The sequence below is a fragment of the Bos indicus genome, chromosome 18 (genome assembly GCF_029378745.1).
Source record: "Bos indicus isolate NIAB-ARS_2022 breed Sahiwal x Tharparkar chromosome 18, NIAB-ARS_B.indTharparkar_mat_pri_1.0, whole genome shotgun sequence".
In the NCBI taxonomy this organism is placed as follows: Eukaryota; Metazoa; Chordata; class Mammalia; order Artiodactyla; family Bovidae; genus Bos; species Bos indicus.
Genome location: NC_091777.1, coordinates 48,424,045 through 48,447,991, shown reverse-complemented (window position 1 = coordinate 48,447,991; position 23,947 = coordinate 48,424,045). Strand labels below are relative to the sequence as shown.

At 52.1% G+C, this 23,947-nt stretch overlaps 1 protein-coding gene across 4 annotated transcripts in view; it reads right to left on the bottom strand.

Annotated features, from left to right (window-relative positions):
• Positions 1-23,947, bottom strand: part of SIPA1L3 (signal induced proliferation associated 1 like 3) — a 253,341-nt gene that overhangs the window by 82,323 nt on the left and 147,071 nt on the right. For all 4 annotated transcript variants that reach the window (XR_011561757.1, XM_070771991.1, XM_070771992.1 and 1 more), the window contains 6 exons: positions 22,103-23,941; positions 17,967-18,097; positions 7,368-7,556; positions 6,389-6,563; positions 4,169-4,272; positions 978-1,135 (listed from right to left, as the gene is read on the bottom strand). Coding sequence is in view for 3 of the 4 variants with exons in the window: in XM_070771991.1 (XP_070628092.1) it covers positions 978-1,135; positions 4,169-4,272; positions 6,389-6,563; positions 7,368-7,556; positions 17,967-18,097; positions 22,103-23,633 (2,288 nt within the window). In the remaining variant the exon portion in view is untranslated. The remainder of the gene's footprint in view (positions 1-977; positions 1,136-4,168; positions 4,273-6,388; positions 6,564-7,367; positions 7,557-17,966; positions 18,098-22,102; positions 23,942-23,947) is intronic.

The following is a 23,947-nucleotide window of genomic DNA, read 5'->3' as shown; positions in this document are numbered from 1 at the left end:
ACTGAAGCTTGTAACACAGTACTATTTATTATATTTATTTATTTGCTGCACTGGGTCTTTGTTGTGGTATGAGGGACCTAGTTCCCTGACCAGGGATTGAACCCGGGCCCCCAGCACTGGGAACGTGGAACCTTAGCCACTGGACCACCGGGGAAGTCCCTTGTGTCACTTACTGGTCTTCAAATTAAGAACCCTCAGCTCTGTCTCCCGAGGGGGCCACCCCTGTCTGCCCTGCCTCCATCCTTGCATCTTCCGGTCTTCCTTTGGGCCACACTCTGGTGCCTCTCAGGCACACGCCCCATGCCCAGCACAGCTGCTAGTCTTGCTCTGGGATGGGCACATGACCCCACGTGGGTCAATGAGCCTCAGTTCTGGGGCTTCTTTTCCTGGGAAAAGCAGGCTCTCTTTCTGCTGGGTCTGCAGCTGGCAAGATGCTAAGCTTGGCGCTGCCAGCAAATGAAATGATGTACAGGGAAGTGGAACACCTCCAGGTGGGCCTGAATGTGTGATTTATGAGAGCTGGCATGTAAGACTGCCTCTTCATTTATTTATTCATGTTCTTTTCATGCACCATGAGGCATGTGAGATCCTAGTTCCCCGACCAGGGATCGAACGTGTGCCCTCTGCACTGGAACAGCACAGTCTTAACCACTGGACTGCCAGGGAAGCCCTGTGACTGCCTTTTTGAGGTGGGTTTTCTGTCACTTGCAACCGAAAAGACTCCAGGCAAAAACAAATTCCTGGTGGTTTCTTTGTCGAAACTGGGATGACATGGCCATTTCTGGTTAAGAACCACTTTCTCAGGAGGTGTGGGAATGAATGAGTAGAGCTCCCCTACTGAAGCATGGACAAGAAACGTGGGCGGCTGCCTGCCTGGGCCAGCCGTGCCCTCGCTCCCCCGACCCCCACGCTCTCCGGCTGCTGGAAGCCAGCTTTCCTGACTTCCTGTGCGTGCAGGGGGCGGGCGGGGCATGTACCTGTAGCAGACGTTATCAGTGCAGGGGTTGTGGGCCCGGACAATGATGAAGACATGCTGAAAGTGGGAGCGGATGTTCTTGGGGGTGAACGGCAGTGCCCCAGGCTCCTGGAAGATGATGGTCACGATGTCGTTGCCTATGTGCCTCTTCCTCAGCAGCTGGTGGTGGGGAGACAGTGGCGGGGGAGAGGAAAACATCAGGGTAGGCTCCAGGCTCGTGACCCGCCCCGTCACCTCTCTGCTGGCTCCTGCCACACTCCCTCTCTGCCCCAGCCACACCAGCCTCCTGCTAATCCTTAAATGAATCAGAAACCTTTCCTTTCCTGAGGCTCCCGCGGACCATCCTGAGGCCTGGAACTTCTTCCCCCAGATCCTCACATGGCTTGCTCCTGCCTGCCCTCCTTCAGGTCTGGGCTGAAATGTCACCCTCCCATGAGGCCTTGACTGTCTTACCCATGATGTCACCCCCTCCGCTTTTCTGCCCGTTACTCGAGTAACAGTGTGTTACTCGTCCACACTCATTTTAACAAGCGGCTGCCCCTCTTCCTCTTGTTTCTGTCTTTTCCCACTAATGTGGCAACTCCTGGAGAACAAGGATTTTGTCTGCTTTGTTCACTGCCAGGTGCTTTATCCTCAGTGCCTAGAGCAGGGCCTGGCACACAGCAGGTGCTCAAGAAACGTCAGCTGGAGGACAGCATGGTCTGGCAGCTTTTGACTTGCTCAAGGTCACATTCATGGACACTGGTAGAGGCAGCCTCAAGACCGCTGGCAGGGCCCATCTCTGGCTACCTGAGTTGAGAAGGCTGGGGTGATAGCCTCAGATCAGCCCACAGGAACCCCATCATTTCCCCCCTGCCTGTCATGGCCTCTGAGAAAAACTGTCATCTTTAAAGGTGATGATGTACTCTTACATTTTACTTCCTTGCTAAAATTACATTATTCTTTTTTTTTTGGCCAGACCGTGTGGGCATGTGGGATTTAGCTTCCCAGCCAGGGATTGAACCCATGCCCCCTGCAGTGGAAGTGCAGAGTCTCAATCACTGGATGTCTAGGGAAGCCCACATTGTTCTTAGGTACAGAAGTTTAGCCTTCATGTAACTGTTAGAATTCTCGCTGACGGGAGAGTTGCATGCAACTCTACGTGAGGTGGCCGGGAGTGTGAAATCTGGTCACACTCAGTGGCACAATACATGCTGCTGAACCGCTGGCCCTCTGTGTGTTTTACACAAGATTAAACTAAACTGCTTAAGTACCCATTTATTGTGACCAGCCCTGAACCAGGTGTCTTACACCCACATATGAAAGCTGTAACCTCATTTCATCTTTACAACAAGTCCTGTGAGGGATTAATTCATCAGACCTCCTTTTGTTGATGAGAAAAGTTAGGTTCATGGGGGTTAAACGTCTTGCCCTCAGTCCAGAGTCATGGAGGGAGGAGTTGTGACCTGAGCCCACTTCTGCTCGGCCCCAAAACCCAGGCTTTCCCCACCACGCCTCCAGGAGCACGTTTACCTGCTTCCCATGTGCCTCCTGTGCCGGGCCCTGCCATGAGCTCTGTTTTCACACGCAAGGGCAGGGTCCTTTCCCCACGACCCTGAGATATGGGTGCTATCGTTCTGCCCATTTCGGAGCAGGGACCCGAGGCCCAGGGAGGTGAGATGACACGGTGAGGAAGTGGCAGACGAAGAACGCCAACTGGGGCTCAATGACAGCAATGCTCTTACGGCTGCCACTAGCGAACTTTCTAGACATCACTGACGTTTGACCATTTTCGCCAGCAGAATGCACACTGCCACCTGCGGTGGTGTGGTGTGTGTGCTCAGCTGTGTCCAACTCTGTGACCCCGTGGACTGCAGCCCGCCAAACTCCTCTGTCCATGGGATTCTTCAGGCAAGAATACTGGAGTGGGCTGTACTTCTTACTCCAGACCATCTTCCTGATCCAGGAATCGAACCTAGGTTTCCTGCAGGTGTATTCTTTACCACTGAGTCACCTGGGAAACCCCGTACCAACAGGAAAAAATACGTACACTTCCTAAACCATCAAAAGCCTGTGGGGTTTCTGTTCATGAGAAACAGCTCCTGGACACGCATGGTGTGTCCAGGAGAGGAGGCCCTGGCAGCACGTAGCAGCTGTTGTGCCCACCTAGCACCTCCTCCTCCTCCAGGCAGCCGTGTCCATCCCCTTTGGGAAAGCACCTCCCCCCACTGGCCCTCTCTAGGGGTGGGCACATGCTTCAGGTTTGGCCAATCAGTCTATTCTATTCCTGCCCTGGGCCTGGCAAGTGGGTGGTGCAATGAGATTCAGCCCGGAAACATTTTGGGGACACTTGCAAGGCAGAGCTCTCTTTCTCCTGAGGGAGCTAAGCTGGTGGGATGTAAGGTGAGGGCTGCCACTCCTTGGGAAGATCTGTGAATATAACCACTAAGAATAAAAGCAGAGGTGAGAAATGGGAAGAACTCCTGACACTGTCTGAGCCCCTGGATCCAGCCATACCTAAAGCTAGCCCTCTCCCAGTACTTGACAGTTGTTCAGTGGCTCAGTCGTGTCTGACTCTTTGTGACCCCATGTACTGCAGCATGCCCAGGCCTCCCTGTCCTTCACCATCTCCGGAGCTTGCTCAAACTCATGTCCATTGAGTCAGTGATGCCATCCAACCATCTCATCCCATCTCATCCTCTGTCACCCCCTTCTCCTCCTGCCCTCGGTCTTTCCCAGAATCAGGGTGTTTTCAATGAGTCAGCTCTTGGTATCAGGTAGCCAAAGTATTGGAATTATACTTGAGAATTATATAACTCGGTAAATCTCATTTTTTGCTTTTACTCAATTCGATTTGTACTCTGTCACTTGCAGTCAAAATAATGTTGACTGATCCACTTGGGTCTTCTCCACAGGACTCCTGATGACTCAAGAGACCCTTGAGAGGAGCTGGGGTAGCCGGGTGGCCAAGGAATAGCCAGAACAAAAGAGTGACATCGAATGACACCTGATCTAGTCTCCAAGCCCCAGGTGATGAGACCGTGGTGGAGAGGGCCTCCAGGGCTGAAGGCCTCCACCTGCTGCATGAGTCGGCGCCAGGAGAGCTGGTACCGGACCGGCAGCCAGCCAGAGGCTGTCGGGAGGGAAGCTGCCTTGGGTTCCCTGTGCATCAACCAGAAGTCACTTGGAGCCCCCACCCTGGGCCCCACTGACCTGCTGCCTGTTGTTGGGGGTGTACGGGAGCAGGGTGGAGACGTGGAACATGATCTCGTAGTCCTGGTACGTTGTGTAGAGGGAGTGGGTTCCCGTGGAGTCAGCTGAAACAGAAACACCAGTTAAGCACCACGTCTCCAAAGCCTCTGGGCTCCTGCCATGTCCCACATGCCATCTGTGTTAGTTTTTAAGTTGATGTTTTCATTTAACTTCACCCTTTAAAGCTCAGTAAATTTAGAGATGTGCCTGGTGGTCTGGTAGTTAAGACTCTCGTCTTTCCAACGCAGGGCATGTGGGTTTGATTCCTGGTTGGGGAACTAAGATCCCACATGTCACACAGCCGCAATAACAACAACAGCAACAACAATAAAATTTCAGTACATTCAGATAAAAAGGAAATCTTATATTAAGCACCCACCAGACTGGTAAACATTTCAAAGTCTGACAATGCCAAGGGCTGGTGAGGGTGTGGAGCAACCAGAACCCTTTGTGCAGCTGGTGAGGTGTGTAAATTGGTACGGTCACTTCGGAAAACCTGAGTAATAGTTACTGAACCTGAAGACGGGCTTCACTGATGACCCAAGCACTTTATCTCCTAGGATCACAGCCTAGAGAAATCATACACGAGTGCCCCAGGATACGGGTACAAATATTCTCAATATGTCAATCCCAGGGATATACAATTCACACTGTGGAAAAACACACAGCCATGAAAATGAATGAGTCACAGCCACCACGTGGGCAAACCCTACAAATGCAATGCTGAACGAAAGATGCCAGACACAAAGGAGCACAAACTGTGTAATTCCATTCACTTTATATCCCCAAACAAGCAAAACGGATTATATTATTCAGAGATGCATATACAGATTGCCAAACTATGAAGGAGGAAATGATAATCCTGAGTGTCAAGACACGTTCTTCTCTAACGGCAGGGTGTTATGACTGGGGAGAAACCCACCTGATTGTGGACTCCAAGGGGGAAACTGAGGCACACGGATGGAGTGACTCACCCATGGCTTACACACTGCAGTGAGTGGTGGGGGCCTGAACTGGAACTCAGACTTTCTGACTCCAGAGTGTTTTCTTTTTTAAAAAAATTCTGGACATGCCACGAGTCGTTCTTTTTTGTTGTTTTCTGGGCCACTTGGCGTGTGGGATCCTAGTTCCCCGACCAGGGACTGAACCTATGTCCCCTGCACTGGAAGTGTGGAGTCTTAGCCAGTGAACCATGAGGGAAGTTTCCTGAATGTTTTCTTAATAGTATTCAATGCTGCCTCTTATAAGTTTCAAAATTCTTATAGGAAGGAGACCCAAATCACTAATCTTTAGCAGTGAAGGTCCTGCACGTGAGGCCCCTGCCGGCCTCCCTCAGTTCGTCCTTCCCATTTATTCCCTGAAGCCTTGGGACCTCAGAGCTTTCACATGTGCTGTTTCTTTTTCTTGGAACGCATTTCTTGTTCCTTCTTTGTCTATTTTATTCCAACTCACCCCTCTCAGGTCACACTGCTGTCCAGGCCTGGGCCCAATACAAGCTTAGGTTCCCCATATTTCCTTCTATCACCTTGAGTCGCTCCTTCCTGTCCAGGCAGGACACCAGGAGCTGGTTCCTGCTGCACGTCTCAGGGAACCCCAGGCCGTGCTGCGACTGACTCCAGGGTGTCACACTCACCTCGGAGGCCTCTGCCTCAGCCCCTTAGGACCCCAGCTTTACTTACTTGTAGGTGCGAGGGAAGAAGCAATAGAACAGACTGAGGAATGCCTGTTCTTGTGGGCTGACATCCCAGGGGATAAGCTGTGACAGGTGAGGTCACTGAAGCCATGGTTGGCCAGCACCAGGGCCAGGTGACCTCCAGGTGGCTGTCATCTGGGAGACTGGCCAGGAGCACTGTGTTTCCTGGGGTCCTTGGGCACCAAGCAGGTATCTGTGGCTGTGACCCCCTCAGGACCCCTCTGGGCACGCACGTGCTCGGGATCTCAGAGCACGTGTCTGGGAGTGCAGGTGCTAAGACACAGCAAGACAATCTTTAGGCTTTACTAGAATACGCAACACTCTTATCCAGAGTGCCTGCACCACCCACACTGTCACCAGCCAAGTCCTCGAATGCCCGCTGCCCTGCGTCCTCCCCAGGGTACCACCAGGCCTTTGGACCGTAGGCCTGTGGGATAAGTGGGCTGGTCAGGGCTCCTCCCGCCAGGCCACCCACTGTGGCCACTTACTCTTGACGTCCAGCTGGGCAGCGTACTTGGTGAAGCCCTTCAGGCAGACCTTCTCCCCGATGAGGGAGAGGAACTCTTCGAAGGCTGGGCCGGCCTCCTCGTTGTTGTACATCTCCTCCTCCGAGCTCTGGCCGGCCTTGCAGTAGAGGATGCCCACTTTGTGCTTCCGGCAGAGCTGCAGAGGTGAGAGCGGTGTCAGGGAGGCAGGCCAGGCAGAGATGGAAGAGGGCGTGGGACAGAGGGGGCTCTCCCCGGCTGCTGGGGTTACGTGGGGGTTCAGTGCCACAGTCAGAGAAAAAAAGAGGTGTGGGGGCATGTTCCGGCCGTCTCTCTCCCTCTCCGGGTTTCCAGAGGGGCGCTGCAAGGGGCACCGCCACCACACCCAGGCTTTCTACTGGGTGGAGGGTGGCGCTCTCTCGAGGGAAAGATGGTCACCCTGGCCGGCTTCCCACAGTAGGTGGGCTGGAACTGGCTAGGGTTCTGCAAAAGGCCGTTCTGGAGGGCTCAGTGGGGTCGACGTTATTTCTTGCGGGGAGAACCCTGATAGCCATGTTTGTTTCATGTGTCCCTGATGCCCTGGTCACTGGACCACAGATAGTCACGTGACCTAAGCGTGGGGTTGGGAGAGGCTCTTCTGGGACTGAGGGTCAGCTAGCCGGGGCCTGTACAAGGCTCTCATCCTAATAGCACCTCTGGGAGCTGTGGGAAGCAGTATGCAGCGAGGGAGCGGAAGCACTGACCCACACGGGGACCCAGTGGCTGCCTCAGTCCTAGACTATCTCCCCTGGGAGCCCCAGCAGTCATGTGCCAGCTCCTGGCAGCCCTAGAACTTGATAGAAGGTCCCTCCTCTTACTGGAACTAGCCTGAGTGGGTTTCTGTTCTTTGGAGGAAAAAAAAAAAGTGAGACGGAAGAGGGTCGGGCAGTGGGGCTGCAGGCTGCTGCCCCTGCGCCCCCACCCCTGCCGGGCCCCGGCTCACCCCTTGCTCGTCGAGCTTCAGCAGCTGCTCCGTCACCTTGGGAGTGTTGAGAGCCAGGCGCAGGCAGTGGATGTTGAGCTCGGGGATGACGTACTCCAGGGCGTCCCGCAGGGGCAGGCCCCGCCCGGTCCCGTGCTTCATGGCGGTGGGTGTGGCGTCCTCCAGGATGGAGCCCCGCAAGGTGGTGAGCTGCTCCAGGGAGAAGGGGGAGACGAGGCTCTCAGGACGCGGGAAGGAACGAGAGAGGGCCCACGAGGCTGTTCTTTTCTCACAGCAGCATGTGTGATGGTCAGAAGCTTGGACTCTGGGGCCGGAAAGCACTGGGTCTGAATGAACTTGAACTTGCTGCCCTTGGCTGTGACATCTTGACCAAGTGACTTCCTATTGCTACACCTCAGCTCCCAGGGAGTGTTGGGACAATGGATGGAACAGCCTTTATTTGTTCAACAAATACTGTCCCAGCGCCATCTTTAGTGTGGTGAAAAAACAAAGACCCCTGTCTTCCTGGAGCTGATACGCAGGTGGGGAGGTGGATTATGTTCAGGTAATAAAAGGTTTAGTGAATAAAATAGGCACTACAATGTGGGCCCGCTGACAAACACTTTTACTGTCGTTATCACAATAACACATGTACATGTATTACCATAATGTGTACTTAGCTGCTTACTCATGCCCAACTCTTTGAGACACCATGGACTGGAGCCCACCAGGTTCCTCTGTCTATGGAATTCTCCAGGCAAGAAAACTGGAGTTGGTAGCCATTCCCTTCTCCAGGGGATCTTCCTGACCCAGGGATCGAACCCGAGTCTCCTGCATTGCAGGCGGATTCTTTACCAGAGCCACCAAGGAAGTCTATTATCACACACTCTTAGGTAAGACACCTGCCTGCCCCAGACACCAGCACCATTGTGGGTCTTGAACTGAAGCACTGGTTTCCTGTCAAAACCACCACCAATGGCCCTGATTCAGCTGGTTGGTGGTGAGGCCCAGGCTTGTGTGTATGTATGCATATATGTGTGCAGTATACACACACTTACGTAACTGTATATTTACATACCTATTCTCTTTTAATACTTCTCAGGAAATTCTGATGTGCAGTCAGATTTTAAAACCTTTAGTCAGTGGAAAAGGAAATGGCAACCCACTCCAGTATCCTTGCCTGGGAAATCCCATGGACAGAGAGGAGCCTGGTAGGCTACAATCTGTGGGATCACAAAAGAGTCAGGTATGCCTCTGCAACTAAACAACGTTAATTTTTTAAAAAAGCTGAAAACACCCTATACAATAAAAGAGCAATACCACAGAAAGAAATATGTTAGTGTTGTTTTAGCAGGTTGCAGAACTGAACTGATATTTAGCAGATTGCAATTTACACTGCAGTTGAATTATATGAGAACCCTACATGGTCTTCACTACCTTTATCTTTCTAGTAGAAGCAACATGACACAGAGGTTAAGAGCATGGACTCAGGACTCCAACTGCCCAGGCTCAGATTCTAGCACGAGGCATGCACTCAACCTCTCCGTGCCTCAGTTCCCTTTTCCATAAAAAGGAAGTGATAATAACAGTATGTTAGGATTGCTTTGAGGTGTACATGAGTTAATATTTTTGAAGTCCTTAGAATAAGTGTTTGAGACGCACGAAGAGCTCTATGTTAGATCCTATCATCATTATAATTTGTGTTTTTTGAACTGTGCTGCAAAATGAATAAATAAAAGGCTGGCTACCAGCATTCACCCCTCACTTCACTGCTGCAGTGCCTTGCTTTGGTTGGGGTGTACGCTTCCACAGGTGATTTGGATTGGGTCCACTGCCTGCAGTGTTTTACATTTCTAAATGGTTGAAAAAATTAATATCGTGTGATGTGAAAAGGATATGATATTCAAACTTAAGTGTCTATAAAGTCAAGTTTTATTAGAACACTAATAAAAAAACACTCGTTTGTTTTACCTGTGGCTGCCTGCCCACTACATTAGCAGAGTTCAATAGTCTGAAGAAGACCACGTGCCCCACAGAACCTAAGGCAGTTACTACCTGGCACTTGACAAACTTAAGTTTTCCTAGAGCTGAAAGCATCGTGGCCAATACAGAGGTGTTTCAGAAATGATGAATATAGCAATTTCTGGGTTGTTGCTGTTGTTCAGTCACTCAGTCGAGTCTGACTCTGCGACCCCATGGACTGCAGCATGCCCAGGCTCCCCTGTCTTCCACCATCTCCCGGAGTTTGCTCCAACTCATGTCTACTGAGTCCATGTTGCCATCCAACCATCTCATCCTCTGTCACCCTCTTCTCCTGCCCTCAGCCTTTCCCAGCATCAGGGTCTTTTCCAATTTGTGGGTGGGTGGAAGTTTCTTGCTATATCTTTGTTATGTGCATTATATTTATATGTTATGAAACTAAGCATTTGAAGCTTTTTTCCAAAGATACAAGTTTTAGCTGCTGGACTGTCATAACAAACATCCTGATGGAATGTAACAGTAAATTGTGAAATACACATTGTCTAAATTGCTTAACAAAATAAAACCTTTAGTCGAGGCAATCACAGCCATCGCATTCCCCTTCCCCAGAGGCTGCTTTCCAAGTTTCTCCTACAGGTAGCCACGTGACTAGATCCAGACCATGAAATGAGAAGGAAATTCAGCTTGGGAAAGACATCTGTGGCAGATTCTCTTTCCTGGTGAAAGATTTTCTTCCCTGGTTAAAAAAGCCCCTTCCCACCTGCTCATTTTTTTCTAAGGGCGCTGGTATGAGGATAAGATGTCTGGAGCTGCGACAGCCACCCTGGGATCATTAGGAACGAGACAACAACAACAAAATCACATAGAAGCCAGTCCCTGCCACTTCCTACCTCCAGATTTCCTGTTAGATAATTAAAATAACCCTGTATTTGTTTTAGCTATAGTCATGTTTTCTGTTACTTTGCAGACAAAGTAATTTCTAATAGATATATCTTAATAACAAGTCACTTTTATGAAAGCACAGTTCAATTGCCCTGTATTTGGCCATGAGAGTAGTTATAACTACCAGTATATGTATAGGTCTGTTGGGGGAGGGGAACGTTACTATCTCCCTTTTACTGATAAGAAAACTGAAGCTCTAAGAGGCTGGGTGCCTTATCCAAGGTCACCACAGCTAAGTGGCTGAACCAGGATTCCACCCTAGGTGTGACATCTCTAGAGCTCATGATTTTTCTCTTTGAGTAATTTTTCCCTCTGAAATATAATGTACTCCAGAAGAGTACACCAGACGTGTAAGTACAGCTCAAGGAATTAACACAGACTGAGTATCTAGGTAATCACCACCCAGATGAAGAAACACATTACCAGTCTCCAAAAAACTCTTTTGTGTCAAAAGCAACCCTAAGGCTTCCCTAGTGGCTCAGTGGGAAAGACTTCACCTGCCAGTGAGCCAGACGCGGGTTCGATCCCTGGGTCAGGAATATCCCCTGGAGAAGGCAACGGCAACCACCCCAGCATTCTTGCCTGGAGAAATGCATGGACAAAGGAGTCTGGCTTTGTGCTATAGTGCATGCATGGGGCTGCAAAGAGTCAGGGACCACTCAGTGACTAAACAAGAACAAGAGCAATCCTATCCTAATTCTTCACACCATGATTTATTTCTGCCTGTTTCTGAGCTTCATATGTTTGTATTCATTTCTATCTGGCCTCTTTCTCACAATGCCACAGCTATGAGATGGGACTAGGTTGCTGCAAGAGGCTGCCGTTTCTACCACGATGGATTTAATCCATCCTACTGCTGATGAGCGTGGAAGCTGCTTCCAGTGTTTGACAACTGCGAACAGTGTTGTTAGGAACATTCACAGAAGCACCTCTCAGAGCACATGAACACATTTGCGTCTGGGTTTATACCTAGGAGAGGAATTGCTGAGTCACCAGGCATGTTAATTTTCACTTTTATGGAACTGCCAAGCAGTTTTCCAAGTGGCTGTGCCCATTTACACACGCCAGCCCCGTCTGAGTGCGTCCTTACTGACTCTAGCTCAGGCTCCCGTCCACAGAGCACTGCTGGCCGCCGGGCTACGCCATGTCCTGGGCGAGGCACCGCAGCTCTAGCGTCACTGCAAGATGACTCCCTGGTCTACAGCAGGACAGGGAAAAAATCCTCCCCCGAGGGGACTGCCATGAGCACCTGAAACACACGTGGGCTACAGTTTAAAAGACTGAGGCGGCTCAGCGTTAACTGGAAAAACACGCTCACCCTAAGTCAACAGACGCAAGAGACAGCAAAAAGAACATGTCACAACACTGCCTCTAAACACACAGCCTGCCCTTGCCAAACAGGACCTGGGCAAGAGGCATGCGTGGAAAGGAGGAGATGATCTCATGGTTGGGAGTTCCCAGTAATAAACAAACAACTCTCTCTTATCACAGGCAGGATAGTCTTGAAATAGATCATGAAAAGCTATGATATGGATGCTTTCTCTGTCAATCTGGGTGGCCCTGGGATTGTGAATTTCCACTCATGGACCCACAGGATCAGTGCCTTTGAATCCTGCGGACACTGTCCCACAGCGCCCTCTGCTGGAGACAAGAGACAGTGTGGCTCAGAAGTCCTTGTTTTCTTCCGCCCTGGAGACAGGTGGCCTACGTTCACATTTTTGGCTCTGAAGACTTGACCAAAAGCCACCAGTTGAAAAGCTCCCAGATTGTACTTCTCTGCTAGGGATAATAAGTAGGGCATTGGCAGGCTGCAACGTGCGGCCACCTCCGCCCTCCACCTGGTCCTGTCCTACCTGGATTGTGACAGCAGCCTTCTCCTGGTCTCCCTGAGCCCGCTCTGCCACCACCTGACTCCAGTCCATTCTTCCCAGAGCAGCTTGAGTCAGATCATGTCTCTCCTCTGCGCAGAAGGCGCTGACAGCAGTCCATCTCTCTCCCAATAAAATCTACACCCACCACTAGGCCTGCAAGACCCTTGATGACACCTGGCATCATCTCACTGAGCTGTTAAAGGGCCTCAGGGCCACGCCAGCAAGGAGGTTCCCACCTGCACAGGCTGTTCTCCACCAGCCTCCAACTCAGAAGCACCCCTGCCTTCCTCCGTGCTGCTCCACTCTCCTGGCGTTCTTTCTGGGAGGTCCCTTGGGAATCGGTCCGCCTCAGTTCAAATCCTGGCTCTCCCCCTTTTCCAGTTGTGTGACTCTGGCAAGCTGCTGAATTTCTCTGTGTCTTTTACCGACAAAATGGGGAATAACAGTGCCTGCCAAAAAGGGTTGTAAAGATTCAATACAAAGGGCTTCGCTGGTGGCTCAGTGGTAAGAATTCGCCTGCCAATGCAGGAGACGTGGGTTCAATCTCTGATCCCAGAGGCTCCCATGTGCCTCAGACCAACTGAGCCCGTGTGCCACAACTACTGAGCCCGTGCTCTAGAGCCCAGGAACCGCAACAAGAGAAGCCATCACAATGAGAAGCCCGTGCACCATAACCAAGAGTAGCCCTGATTCCCACAACTAGAGAAAGCCTGAAAGCCCCAGTGAAGACCAGCACAGTCAAAAAAATAAATTCAGTAAGAAAAATGTATACAGTGCTTATTACCACTCTATCTGCACCAAGTGAGCACTCAATACACTAGCTGTTGTCACAGTACACAAATGCATTTACACAAAACCACATGTGTTGTTAAAAACGTAAAGAAAATTTAACCTTATTAGAAGGCTACAGTTTGTTTTTTCCCCTCACTTAACAGTATGTTCTGGAGATTACATCTCACCAACGGAGGTACCCCCTGAACACAAGTGAGGTCCCAAATGAGGTTCACTACTCCCCTTGTTTTCTGCACTCAATACAAGATTCTTCCTTTTCTACTGTGTATTCCTTTAAATTCTTAATGAGTGACTGTTACTTTTTTCAATAAAGAAAGAAAAAGAATCCAAACCTCTAACCCTAACAAAACTAAGGCTGTCAAAAAGTCATGTTTGGGAGCCAAAGGGAACCCACTGGGCCAGGGAGCCCCTGGCTGCTGGCAGTTCCTGTATCCTGCCCAGGGGCTTAGGGCAGGGCTGCCCTGGCCTGGACCTGGAGCTTGTCCTTTCCAAGCTCAGGGTGGGTGAGGCTGACGTTCTGGTGTGCAGTACCAAAGCCCAGCTCCGGTCCCTTCCCACCCTGGCGGGAAGCTTGGCGCTGCCAACGCTCCCGTCCCATCTGCTGGGAGACGTGGGCCCACTCTGTCTCCCTGGTGGCTGGGGGTGGCCATCTGGGGCGGGCCAGCCAGCTGGCTTGGAAAACAGCCTGGGCCCCAAGCTCTGGCCCCCAAGACACGAGTGCGTGACAGCAGGACAGAACTCTGTCCGTGAGCTTGACCTTCACTCCCCAGCATGGCCCTCTGACCTCTCGGCAAAGAGTGACAGCCACGACCTCAGCATCATCACAGCACCTCCCGCTCAGAGACACTCGCTGCCCTGCAGCCGTGTGCTACCAGCTCGTGTGTGCCAGTCCAGGGGAGCCTTCCCGCCTTTCCTGGAGACAGCGTGCAGACAATACAGGTCTATCTCACAGATGAAGTAATGGAGGCGTGAAGCCATCTGCCTAAGGCCACAAGGCTGGTAAGTGGCAGAGCTCAACTGAACCCCAGGCTGTCTGGTCACAGGGCCAGGATTCAAACTCAGCCCTAGAGTGAGTGGCTAGAGGTTAAGAGCGTGGGCTGGAGACGCAGGCAGTCTGGGTTCCTACTCTGGCTCTACCACTGTGGACCCCGACAAGCGGTTATCTCCCTAGGCCCCGAGAATCTTCATCTGTAGAATGGGGATCATGGAATCCACATCAAGGGCCTACTGAGAGGCTGTGAAAGGTCAATGAATATAAAACACTTGGAACAGCACGTGTCAGGAATATGTGCTGAAAGTGTTAACTATTCTTATTACTATTGTCCTTACTACTTTTGGGCTGTGTGACTCCTCTGCTGCCATGGCAGGAAGGGCCTTTGCTTGTTTTTTTAAATTAAAAAATATATTTATTTGGCTGTGTTGGCTCTTAGTTGTGGCATGTGGGACCTAGTTCCCTGACCAGGGATCGAACCCAGGCTCCCTGCACTGGGAGTGTGGAGTCTTCGCCACTGGACCACCAGGGAAGTCCCAGGAAGGGCCTTTGGAAGGAGCAAGGCAAACCTTGCTGGCCTCTGCCCCTTCCTCCAGATGATAAGGTCCTCAGGCCTGAGTGTCCAACAGGCAGCTCTGTGAGGGGCTGGGCCCAGGACTGAATACCCATGCGGCCTGCACATGTGTGAGGTCAGAGAAAGGCCCATCTGTGGCTGTGAACCTCACGCTGGGCCAAAATTAACAGGGCTGACTGGAATGTGACAAAGGGACGGGAAACTGAGACCCCTGCCAAAGGCTAACTGTGGGCTCTCCCCAAGGGCCAGGCCCAGCACTGCCCACTTTATATGGGCAGCCTCACCAAGCCTACGCCACGGTCCTGAGAGACTGGGATCCCACGGAGGGAACGGAAGCTCTGAGAGAAGTCATCCAAGGTTTCACGACCACTAAGTGACTGTACCAGGCACTTTCCTGCCTCAGGACTTCTGCACAGGTTGTTCCCTTCCCCTGGAACATTCTTCCACATGTCCCCATGGCTCCTTCTCTCATCTTCTTTAGGCCCTTTACTCAAATGTTCTGAGCGACACCGCCCTTGACTATCTGGTCTAAGCATCTCACCACGCCCACACGTATCTCTTCCTCGCTTTCTGTTCCACCTTGTCATCATGTACCACAGTGCACAATCTGCTAGGCCATCTATGTACTGTCTGCCTTCCCCACGGTCCCACGGGCCTCTCTGCTGTATTTACTGCAGTTCCTCAGTGCCCAGGGCAGGGCTGGCTGGTGGTGGTGCTGAGGGAATCTCTGTCAAGTGGAGGAACTCCACACCTGTGTCCTGAGCTCCAAGGACCCTATGTCCAGCCTGGGGTGGCTCAGAGACTAGTTTTGATGGGTACTGGGGCTGGGAAGTGTGTGGAAGTAAGGCAGTGCCAGTAAAGGCACCAAGTCGGTTTCAAACCTACTGAGTAGAAGCACAGAAAAATATTACACCCTGACCTAGCATCTCCACGACTCTCCGTGTGCACAACAAATTCTGGGGGAATTCCCTGGTGGTCCAGTGGTTAGGCTTCTGTGCTTTCACTACTGAGGCCTGGGTTCGATCCCTGGTCAGAGAACTAAGATCCTGCAAGCCACAGAGCATGGCCAAAAAATGCCAAAAAACAAAACAAAAGAACAAACAAAAACAGCAAAGTCTGGTATGTTTTAAAAAAAAATCATTCCACATGTTCTGTCTTTATGAAAAAACAAACAAACAAACAAACACAATAAAACGCTAGCATGAAACTGCGGTCATAACTCGTGAATGGGTCCGACGTACATACAGCCTGAGCTGAGTCAGAGGAACCCCAGAGGCGGCCGAGGGGTGGCCGGGGCATGAGCCGACACCTTGGCCTGTCACCCACGGAGGGTGCTCTGGGCAAGTCCCCTCCCCTGACTGTGTCTGCTTCATCATTACCATGAGAAGGATTGTAGTGCCTTCACTGTAGAACTGCCATGACACTTGAGTGAGTGAATGCATGTAACAAGTATAGAACATGCCTGACACGCAGTGTGACGTGAACCTGCAATATAACAGCAGCCGCAATGTCATTTATTAGTACACGATTGCTGCTGTCACCTCACCTGGCCGCTCCCCACGTCAAACGCTGACGCAGTGTGAGCTGTCACCTCACATTCTGCCCTGGCGCTCATCTGGCCAGAAAGGCAGGGCAGGGGGCGGTGCTAGGGAGACAGAGGGGATGGTGACCACCTTCGGGATGGATGCCAAGTTTTGGGGGCTGCCTCCCCTGCGCTGCCACAAAGCCTCTGTGTCCTCTCGTTCCCCCTCAGCGGGAAGGTCTTCGTGAGGGGATGGGGCCGCGGCCCTCGGTGCAGCATCTGCTGTCTGGATGAGGTCCAGGTTTGGCCAGCCCCACAGCCAAACTCCCTGGCAGCGGCTGCCTGCTGGTCCCCATGTCTGCCAGGAGCAAGGGGGATGGGGTAATGCATTCGGGGAGGGAGATCAACTTTGGGGGTCTGCCCAGCTGATGTGCGTGCTAAGTCGCTTCAGTCATGTCTGATTCTTTGCAACCCCACGGACTGTAGCCCGCCAGGCTCCTCTGTCCATGGGATTCTCCAGGCAAGAATACTAGAGTGGGCTGCCACGCCTTCCTCCGGGGGATCTTTCTGACTCCAGGGATCGAATCTGTGTCTCCCACGTCTCCTGCATTGGCAGGCAGATTCTTTACCACTAGCGCTACCTGGGAAGCCCAGCTGATGATGGCCTCTTTTCTGGGAAGTCTTCCTTTGGGTTTTTTGGAAGTCTCATCGTTTCTGCTGGCCTAGCTCCCTCTCCTTTTGCTGAGGAACTGCGTCTCGAGCACTGCCAGGTGGCTCTGACAGAACCACCAGTCACAGTGCCCTGCCTGGCCCTGGACCCAGGGTGGAGCATTCCTCTATCATCCCTGATGACAGTGACTGGCCCGGGGCATGGGCATGTGATCCATGCAGAGCCGATGAGAGTCCTTCCCAGAGCTCCAGCAGGCAAGAATGTGGAGGAGAAAGTATAAAGATGTAGAAGACTTGAGCAGCAGGTCTGTTTGCAGAAGAGAATGACAACCCACAATGCAAAAAGTGGCAGAGCCAGCTGAGTGGAAGAGACAGGAAGACAGGGCTCTGGTGACGTCATTTGACTGCCTGGATCCAGCTATGCCTGAAGCCAGTCCTACCCCTGGACTTGCAGTTTCATGAGCCAAAGAATTCTACTTCTGGCTTAAAGCAGGCAGAAACTGGGACTAAGACTCAGCCCTCCTAATGCTGGGGGCCTGGGTTTCATTCCTGGTTAGGGAATCAGATCCCACATGCTGTAACTAAGAGTTCACATGCCACAAGTAAAGATCTCGCAAGCTGCAACGAGCCTGGCAGGCTCCTCTGTCTATGGGAGCCAAACTAATAAAAAACAAACAAAAAACCCCACAGAAGTAGATTATCTGCCACTTAAAACTTAAAGAGACCTAATCACAAGGGTGCCCCGAACAGGCCTCGTTCCTTAGCCACAGCTGACCTTTATTCCAGGGGAAGACTTGGACCAAGCCGGGACAAGGGGCTCCTCTATTCTGAATGGAAGGAGCAGGGCTGGGATGTTTTGAGCCCATCAACAGCACTGCCCACTCCTGAGTCCCCAGTTCCTACCCTGCCTGAGACCTGTGGCCTTCATTTGCCTTTCCACTCTGCAGGACACCTCACGATCCTGAAAGAACTGCCTACAGTTCTGCCTTTATTTCTTATGCTCACCACCTTCAACCTTCTGCAAATGTCAGAACCCGGGGCTCTGCGGTCAGACCCACCGGATTCCAATGTTGGCCACTGATTTATACATGTCTTGGAGTCTTAGTCTTCTCATCTGTAAAATGGGGGGACTGACGGGATGGCTCTTGTGAGGCTGTGGGAAGGATTACAGGAGTTGAAGCAGGGGCAGCGCTTGCTCACAGAACCAGGTACCGAGTAGGGGCTCAGCGATGTGAGTGGCTGTGACATATGTCACAGTAACGTGAGTGACTGCACCTACCTCTCGGGTCCGGAAGATGATCCTGTACTGGTACTGAGGCCCGTGGTCCTTGTGGTCCTCCAGCTTCTCTCGCTTGATGCTCACAGCCACTGGCCCTAGCTTCTCGTCCACCCCGAAGTAATTGGCATGCTCTGAAAAGGAAGAGCAAGGAAGTTCAGAGCCAGCTCTCTGGGGAGGAGGGGTGATGTCCCACGGCAGGCCTGCTGAGGGGACAGCCGGGGAAGGCTCTTGTGTGCCCTGTGGGGCCCTGGTCACACAAACCTCATGCCTGGTCGCAGCCACACTTGATGGAGAGACCCTGAGAGGTCAAGCCCACCTTACTGCACCTTCTTGCAGTCACAGATGTTTCCTGAGTCTCCATGCTCTCATCTAGGAAAAAGGGGGCCCTAGTGCTACCCGCAATTCATAAGAGGTGATGTGAGAGTGAACTGAAGCTACAAATAAAAAAACACTTAGTGCGGTGCCTGCCTTGTAATAAACTTAGTCTCTTGTTGTGATTATCTCGTATTTGCAAATGTTCAGCGGCTTAGCTGCCAATTAGCCCTTGTGAAGCAGTTACAATTCTAGTCTAAAAAAAAAAAAATAAGATTGTAGACTAAAGAGTCTTCTGCTTGGCTGAAATCCGGGCCCTGGACTCATTAGATGTGGCCCATGTCACTTGACAGCATTCTCATTAGTACAATGGGATCAGGAAGGATGGATTCACATCTCAGCATGACTGTGAGGATTTAGGTTAGTAAGTGTGGAGCACAGAGCCAGGCACAGAGGGAGCAAGTGAGATGTGTTGGCTATTACTACCCGCAGGGCATGACGTTCATCACAGAACAGGACCATAACTCAAGTCCCTAAGCATCACCTGTATCTAGCCATGCTCCCATAGATGTAGGAAACTTCAACACTACTCTTTTTTTCCTTAGGTGGCTGAGCCTTTAACGAGTCACGGAGGAAGTCATTTGTTCTCTCTCCGAAATGACAGCTGTCTCTGATTAAAAAAAAAAAAAAAAAAAAAAAAGCTGCTGTCTTACAACCTTTCCAGGCAAACAGTTCTTCCTGGTGTCTAACCCAAGTATTTCCTGCTTCTGGTGCATGCCCACCAGCAGTCTGTCTCAACTTCAGTCCATGAAGCCGGCATCTACACACTGCCAGAAATTTCTTCCCACTCCAGTGCTTTCCATGTTTAAAAGGGGGTTCCTAGTCTCCTGGGATGCTCTTGGTGAATTAAAGGCTTATCTAAAGCTCAAATAACTCCCTGGTGGCTCAGAGGTTAAAGCGTCTGCCTGGAATGCGGGAGACCTGGGTTCGATCCCTGGGTCGGGAAGATCCCCTGGAGAAGGAAATGGCAACCCACTCCAGTACTGCTGCCTGGAGAATCCCATGGAGGGAGGAGCCTGGTAGGCTACAGTCCATGGGGTCACAAAGAGTCAGACACAACTGAGTGGCTTCACTTTCAATGGTCCCAATCAGAACAGCACCTGCAGTGGGTTAGACAATCTCCCTAACTGGTCAGAGAACAGGATAAATGTGCTCTACAGATATCAATCTATCCCCTAAACATTGGCAGGGGCTATTCTGTTTTCCACCAATGCATACCCAGTACCCTTGAGGTCCTAGAATATACTAGGCACTCAATAAACACTGACCAATGACTAACATTTCTGAGCTTCCAGAGCTACAAAGAAATTATTTTTTGAAAGAAAACAGCTTCTTTTTAAAGCTCCATGATAAGTACTTACTACCTGCCTGATGAAGAACTGAGTGTTTTGATATACAATCTTCTTTGATCCTTACCACAGTCCTACTGTGTAGGTATTTCTATGCACTAAATGAAAACAATGTATTCTCTGCTGGTTAGGTAGAAAATTAATATAATATAAATGCAAAACCAGATTTTTCAAATCCCCTCAGCCGAATATTCTGGCCACTAGGTTTGTAAATTTCAAAGACGGACCCTGTCAACTTCTCCCACGGGTTGTGGATTTGTTCGTGTCCTCCTGTAGCCATATTAGTTTTTTATTTATATACCCCTCAACCAGGTTACCGGGTACACAACTATTAGAGTTTCTTGGTAAATTTTTAAAAATTCTACATGAAACGGTCCTTTTGGTTCTTCTAACAAATGCTGTTAGCCTTGAAGTCTATTTCATGTGATACTGATGTTGCCTCACTGGCTGTCTCTTGATTAACACTGTCTGAACTTCTTTTTTCATCCTTTAGTTTCCAATCTCTGTCTCACTTTTTTTCTGGACACATGATGCTGCTACAGTCATCTCTGTTCCTCACACGAGGACACAGAGTACAAGGGATAAAATGTGTCATGTAGCTAATAAGCTATGAAACATACACCCCAAGCCCAAGGCTGTCTGACTCCAACACTGGTGGAGCGCCAGAGACTGTACTCTGGACAGAGGGATGACCCAGAGGGATGACATCAGTTGCGTTTGACTAGGACACTGCTTTACAAAAAATTTTAAATTAGCTGTGGAGTACTAACTGCCTATTCATTACCTATTCTTCCCTTCTTCTTAAGAGAAAACCTCTGTTCTTGGAGGAAGAAAAGAGAGAGGCTCTGTCTTACCAACATTTCCCAGCTTGCCTTGCAGACTGGAGTGACCCATAAACAAAAGCAGTTGGCTAGGACTTCTGAGAACGCTCTTCTTAAAAGGGGCTGACTTAATAAAAAGGTAGGGGAGGGGTGCTGACTTGACAGGAAATCTGTTATTCTGTCTGAATCCTTTCCTCCTTCTCTTTGCCTGCAAACATGGATGTGATGGCTGGAACTCAGGCAGCCATCTTGAGCATCAGAAGATCACTCTGAGGGCTCAGAAGCTAATGCACTAAGGCTGGCATTCCAGGATGCTGAGGAGTAACCATACTAGCCCTGAGGTGCACATCTCTAGACTTTTTTATGTGGAGAAAAATAATCTATGTTGTTTAAGCCTGTTACTGGCAGTTACAAGCAATTCTAAATTGACACAGGAGAATCCATATTCAAAAAATCTGAATTTCAGGAGAATCTAGAGAATTAGAAAGGATGGCAACACTGGGTTTGTCTACACCTCCTGGATGACAACAGTGAACAGGAGTTCCCCTCTGCACAGCCCCTGCCTGGTCTGGCCCCCTCTATTGTCTCCCGCCTGGCTTCTGTGGCTGCCTGGATTTGTGGTCTTTGCACTATGCTCTGTAGCCTCTGAAGATTGCCTCATCAGCATCAATGAGTTTAACCATGTGTGATTCCCATGTTAACACCCTCCAAACATCAGCAGCTCCACCTTCTGAGGGAATCCAGAACCTGCCTGCTTCCTCCTCACTCCTGGGCTCCCATCCTAGACTTGCCCATCACCATTTCCTGCCTGGACTATTACAGCAGACTCTTCCTGGGTCTCCCTGATTCTCTGCCCCTACCGCTTCCTTCCCCAGAGGGAAGCCGTGAACACCTGAGTCAGATCAAGGCCCTCTCCTGCTCAGAATCTTCCTGTGGCTCCATTTCACTTAAGGTAAAAATGAGAGTCCTCACCACGGCTCACAAAATCCCAAGAGACCTTGTCTCCTTTCACCCTCTGTCACGCACTCTGTCCCAGCAACACTGGCCTCTATTCTATTCCCCCAATGTTTCAGGACTTTTGTACTTGTTTCCTGTGCCAGGAACACTGTCTCCAATCTCCGCAAGGTTCCCTCCCTCACCTTCAGTTCAGTACTCAAAGGGGACCCACCTAGAAAGTCCTCCCTGACCATTCCTTATTGAAAACGCAACACCCCAACACTGACAGTTTTCCCGCCTCCCTATTTTACTTTTCTCCACCGCACTTCCCACCTCATGACACCTTTTGCTTGTCTTACCCCACTAAAACAGTGTATGCTAGGAAGACAAAATTTTTGCTTTAAGCTGGTCAATACTGTATACCTTGACTCTAGAAAGTGCCTGACACGTAGCTGAAGGCAGCACATATTTGCTAAATGCCTATCTATTGTCTCCTGCAGCGCAAAGTGTGAAGCATGTGTCATGAGACAGGGCTCACTGTGTCCCCCAACCCCTCTGCAGGAGGTCTTGCCTCTTTCTGCATCATCCGTGCCAGGGCAGGAAGAACACAGAGAATGAATGAGCAATGCCCCACCCGCCCGTCCGCCCCCCACATCACCTTTGCCCACGAAGTAGTCCTGATAGTAGCGGGCGCCCAGGTCCACGTGCTCAATGCTGTACTGCCGCGGGCGACTCTGCGTCCTCTGCTGCTCCTTGGGCACCTCCAGCACCGAGATGCTGGCGTTGGTGCGGTAGGCGCTCAGGGTGGGCTCCGGCGGGCGGACCTCGCCGCCGCCCCCACCTCCGCTTGGGGAGCCGGCGGCCGCCCGAGAAAAGCTCACGTTGCGCTCGCACTCGCCGCCGATCTCATTGCGGAAGTGCGGGCAGCTGAGCAACAGGTCGTTGCTGGTGTCGTCACCCAGGTCTTGCTCCAGGTTCTCCTTGCAGTTCAGGTCCTCCGTGCTGGTGAAGGCGGGGTCCAGGCCACCGAGACTGTGGGCCCGCGACGCCGTCAGGGACGCCATGGCCGAGGCGGCCGAGGCCCCGGTGGTCGTGTTCCGCCGCTGGGCCGTGGACGCCCGGTTGGCTGCTGCCTCGTTGAGGTCGAACAGCATGCTCTGCACGTCGAAGTGGGCGAAACTTTTCTGGCAGACCCACGGCCGACTGGCCTCCGGGGGGCTCCGGCCGTCCTCGGCCTCCCCGGAGCACCGGGCCGCTTCGCCTTCGGCTCTGCTGCTCCGCAGCTTCCGGAAAATGGACGAGTCCACCTGGTCCCCCCCGCCCAGGCCCCGCAAGGGCTTCTTGCGGGCCTTCTCCTTCTCTTTCAGGGGCTGCAGCGGCAGCAGGCTGTCCTTGGTGGGCTGCCCGTTGCGGGCCTCCCCCTTGGCTGCGCCGCCACCGCCCCCCGAGACGTGGGGACCGGGATCGGCCCGCAGGAGCTCGGTGAGGCTCGGGGTGCCCCGGGCCTCGGGCTGCTCGCTGCGGAACTCGTTGAGGATGTCGAAGAAGCTCTGCTCGGGCACGCCCTGCACGTCGATGGAGGACGTGCTTCCGTACTCGCGGAAGAGCGGCAGCGCCCCCGTGTGGCGGGCCGCCCGGGGCTCCGCCGTGTCCTCCACGTCGCACTCGCTGAGGGTGATCTCGCTGCTGCTGCGGTTCCGCAGCGGGAGGAAGGCCCGGCCGGGGGACCGGGGCCACCCATCCTGGAACTCCACATCCTTAGACCGCCTCCTGGCGAGTCGGTGCAAGGCTTTGGACCCTGAGGAAGCCGGGGTAGGGGTACCGGCCGGGGGCTGTCCGTTCTGTTGTACGCTTCTCATGGCATGGGCCGCCTTTGTGGCCTTCGTGCCATCTGCGTCCAGGGAGGGGCTGGGGTTGTTCTGTTCTCTCAGGGCCTCCCGCTTGGGCGGCCAGTCGGCCACGCGGGCGCGCACGCCCATCTTGGGCATGGCGGGGGTGGTGGGGCTGGGGCGGGTGGGGGCACTGACCGTGCTCTCGCCCACGGGTTGGGGCACGCTGCCGTTCTGCACCCAGAATCCCAAGGGAGCGTAGTCCCCTGTGTGCGGCCCGGGCAGGACATCGGCCGCCCTGGCCCCACAGCCGGCTGCCAGGTCCACACCATCACTGGGGATGGGCCGATAGGTGGTCATAGTCCACGGGCGCTGGAGTGCTGCTGGCCCCTGAAAGCTGTAGACTAACTTTATGGGGTCCCCTGGCCCTCAGCCATTGTTCAGGGCCACCAGTCCTAGGATGAAGGATGCTGGCCCCTGAAGCCTGATGGGAAGGTTGTGAGCCTGTGGAGTCCAATTCTCCACCATCGCTGTGGACAGCAGTGCCTGGACAGCCTCTCAAGGCAGGCGCTGTCCCGTGGCCTCCAGACTGAGTGGGTCAGCGGGGCAGAGCGAGCAGCAGTTGTGTGTGAAGGCTGGTGGGCTGCAGGACCGCCTTCCCTGCCATGCTGAAA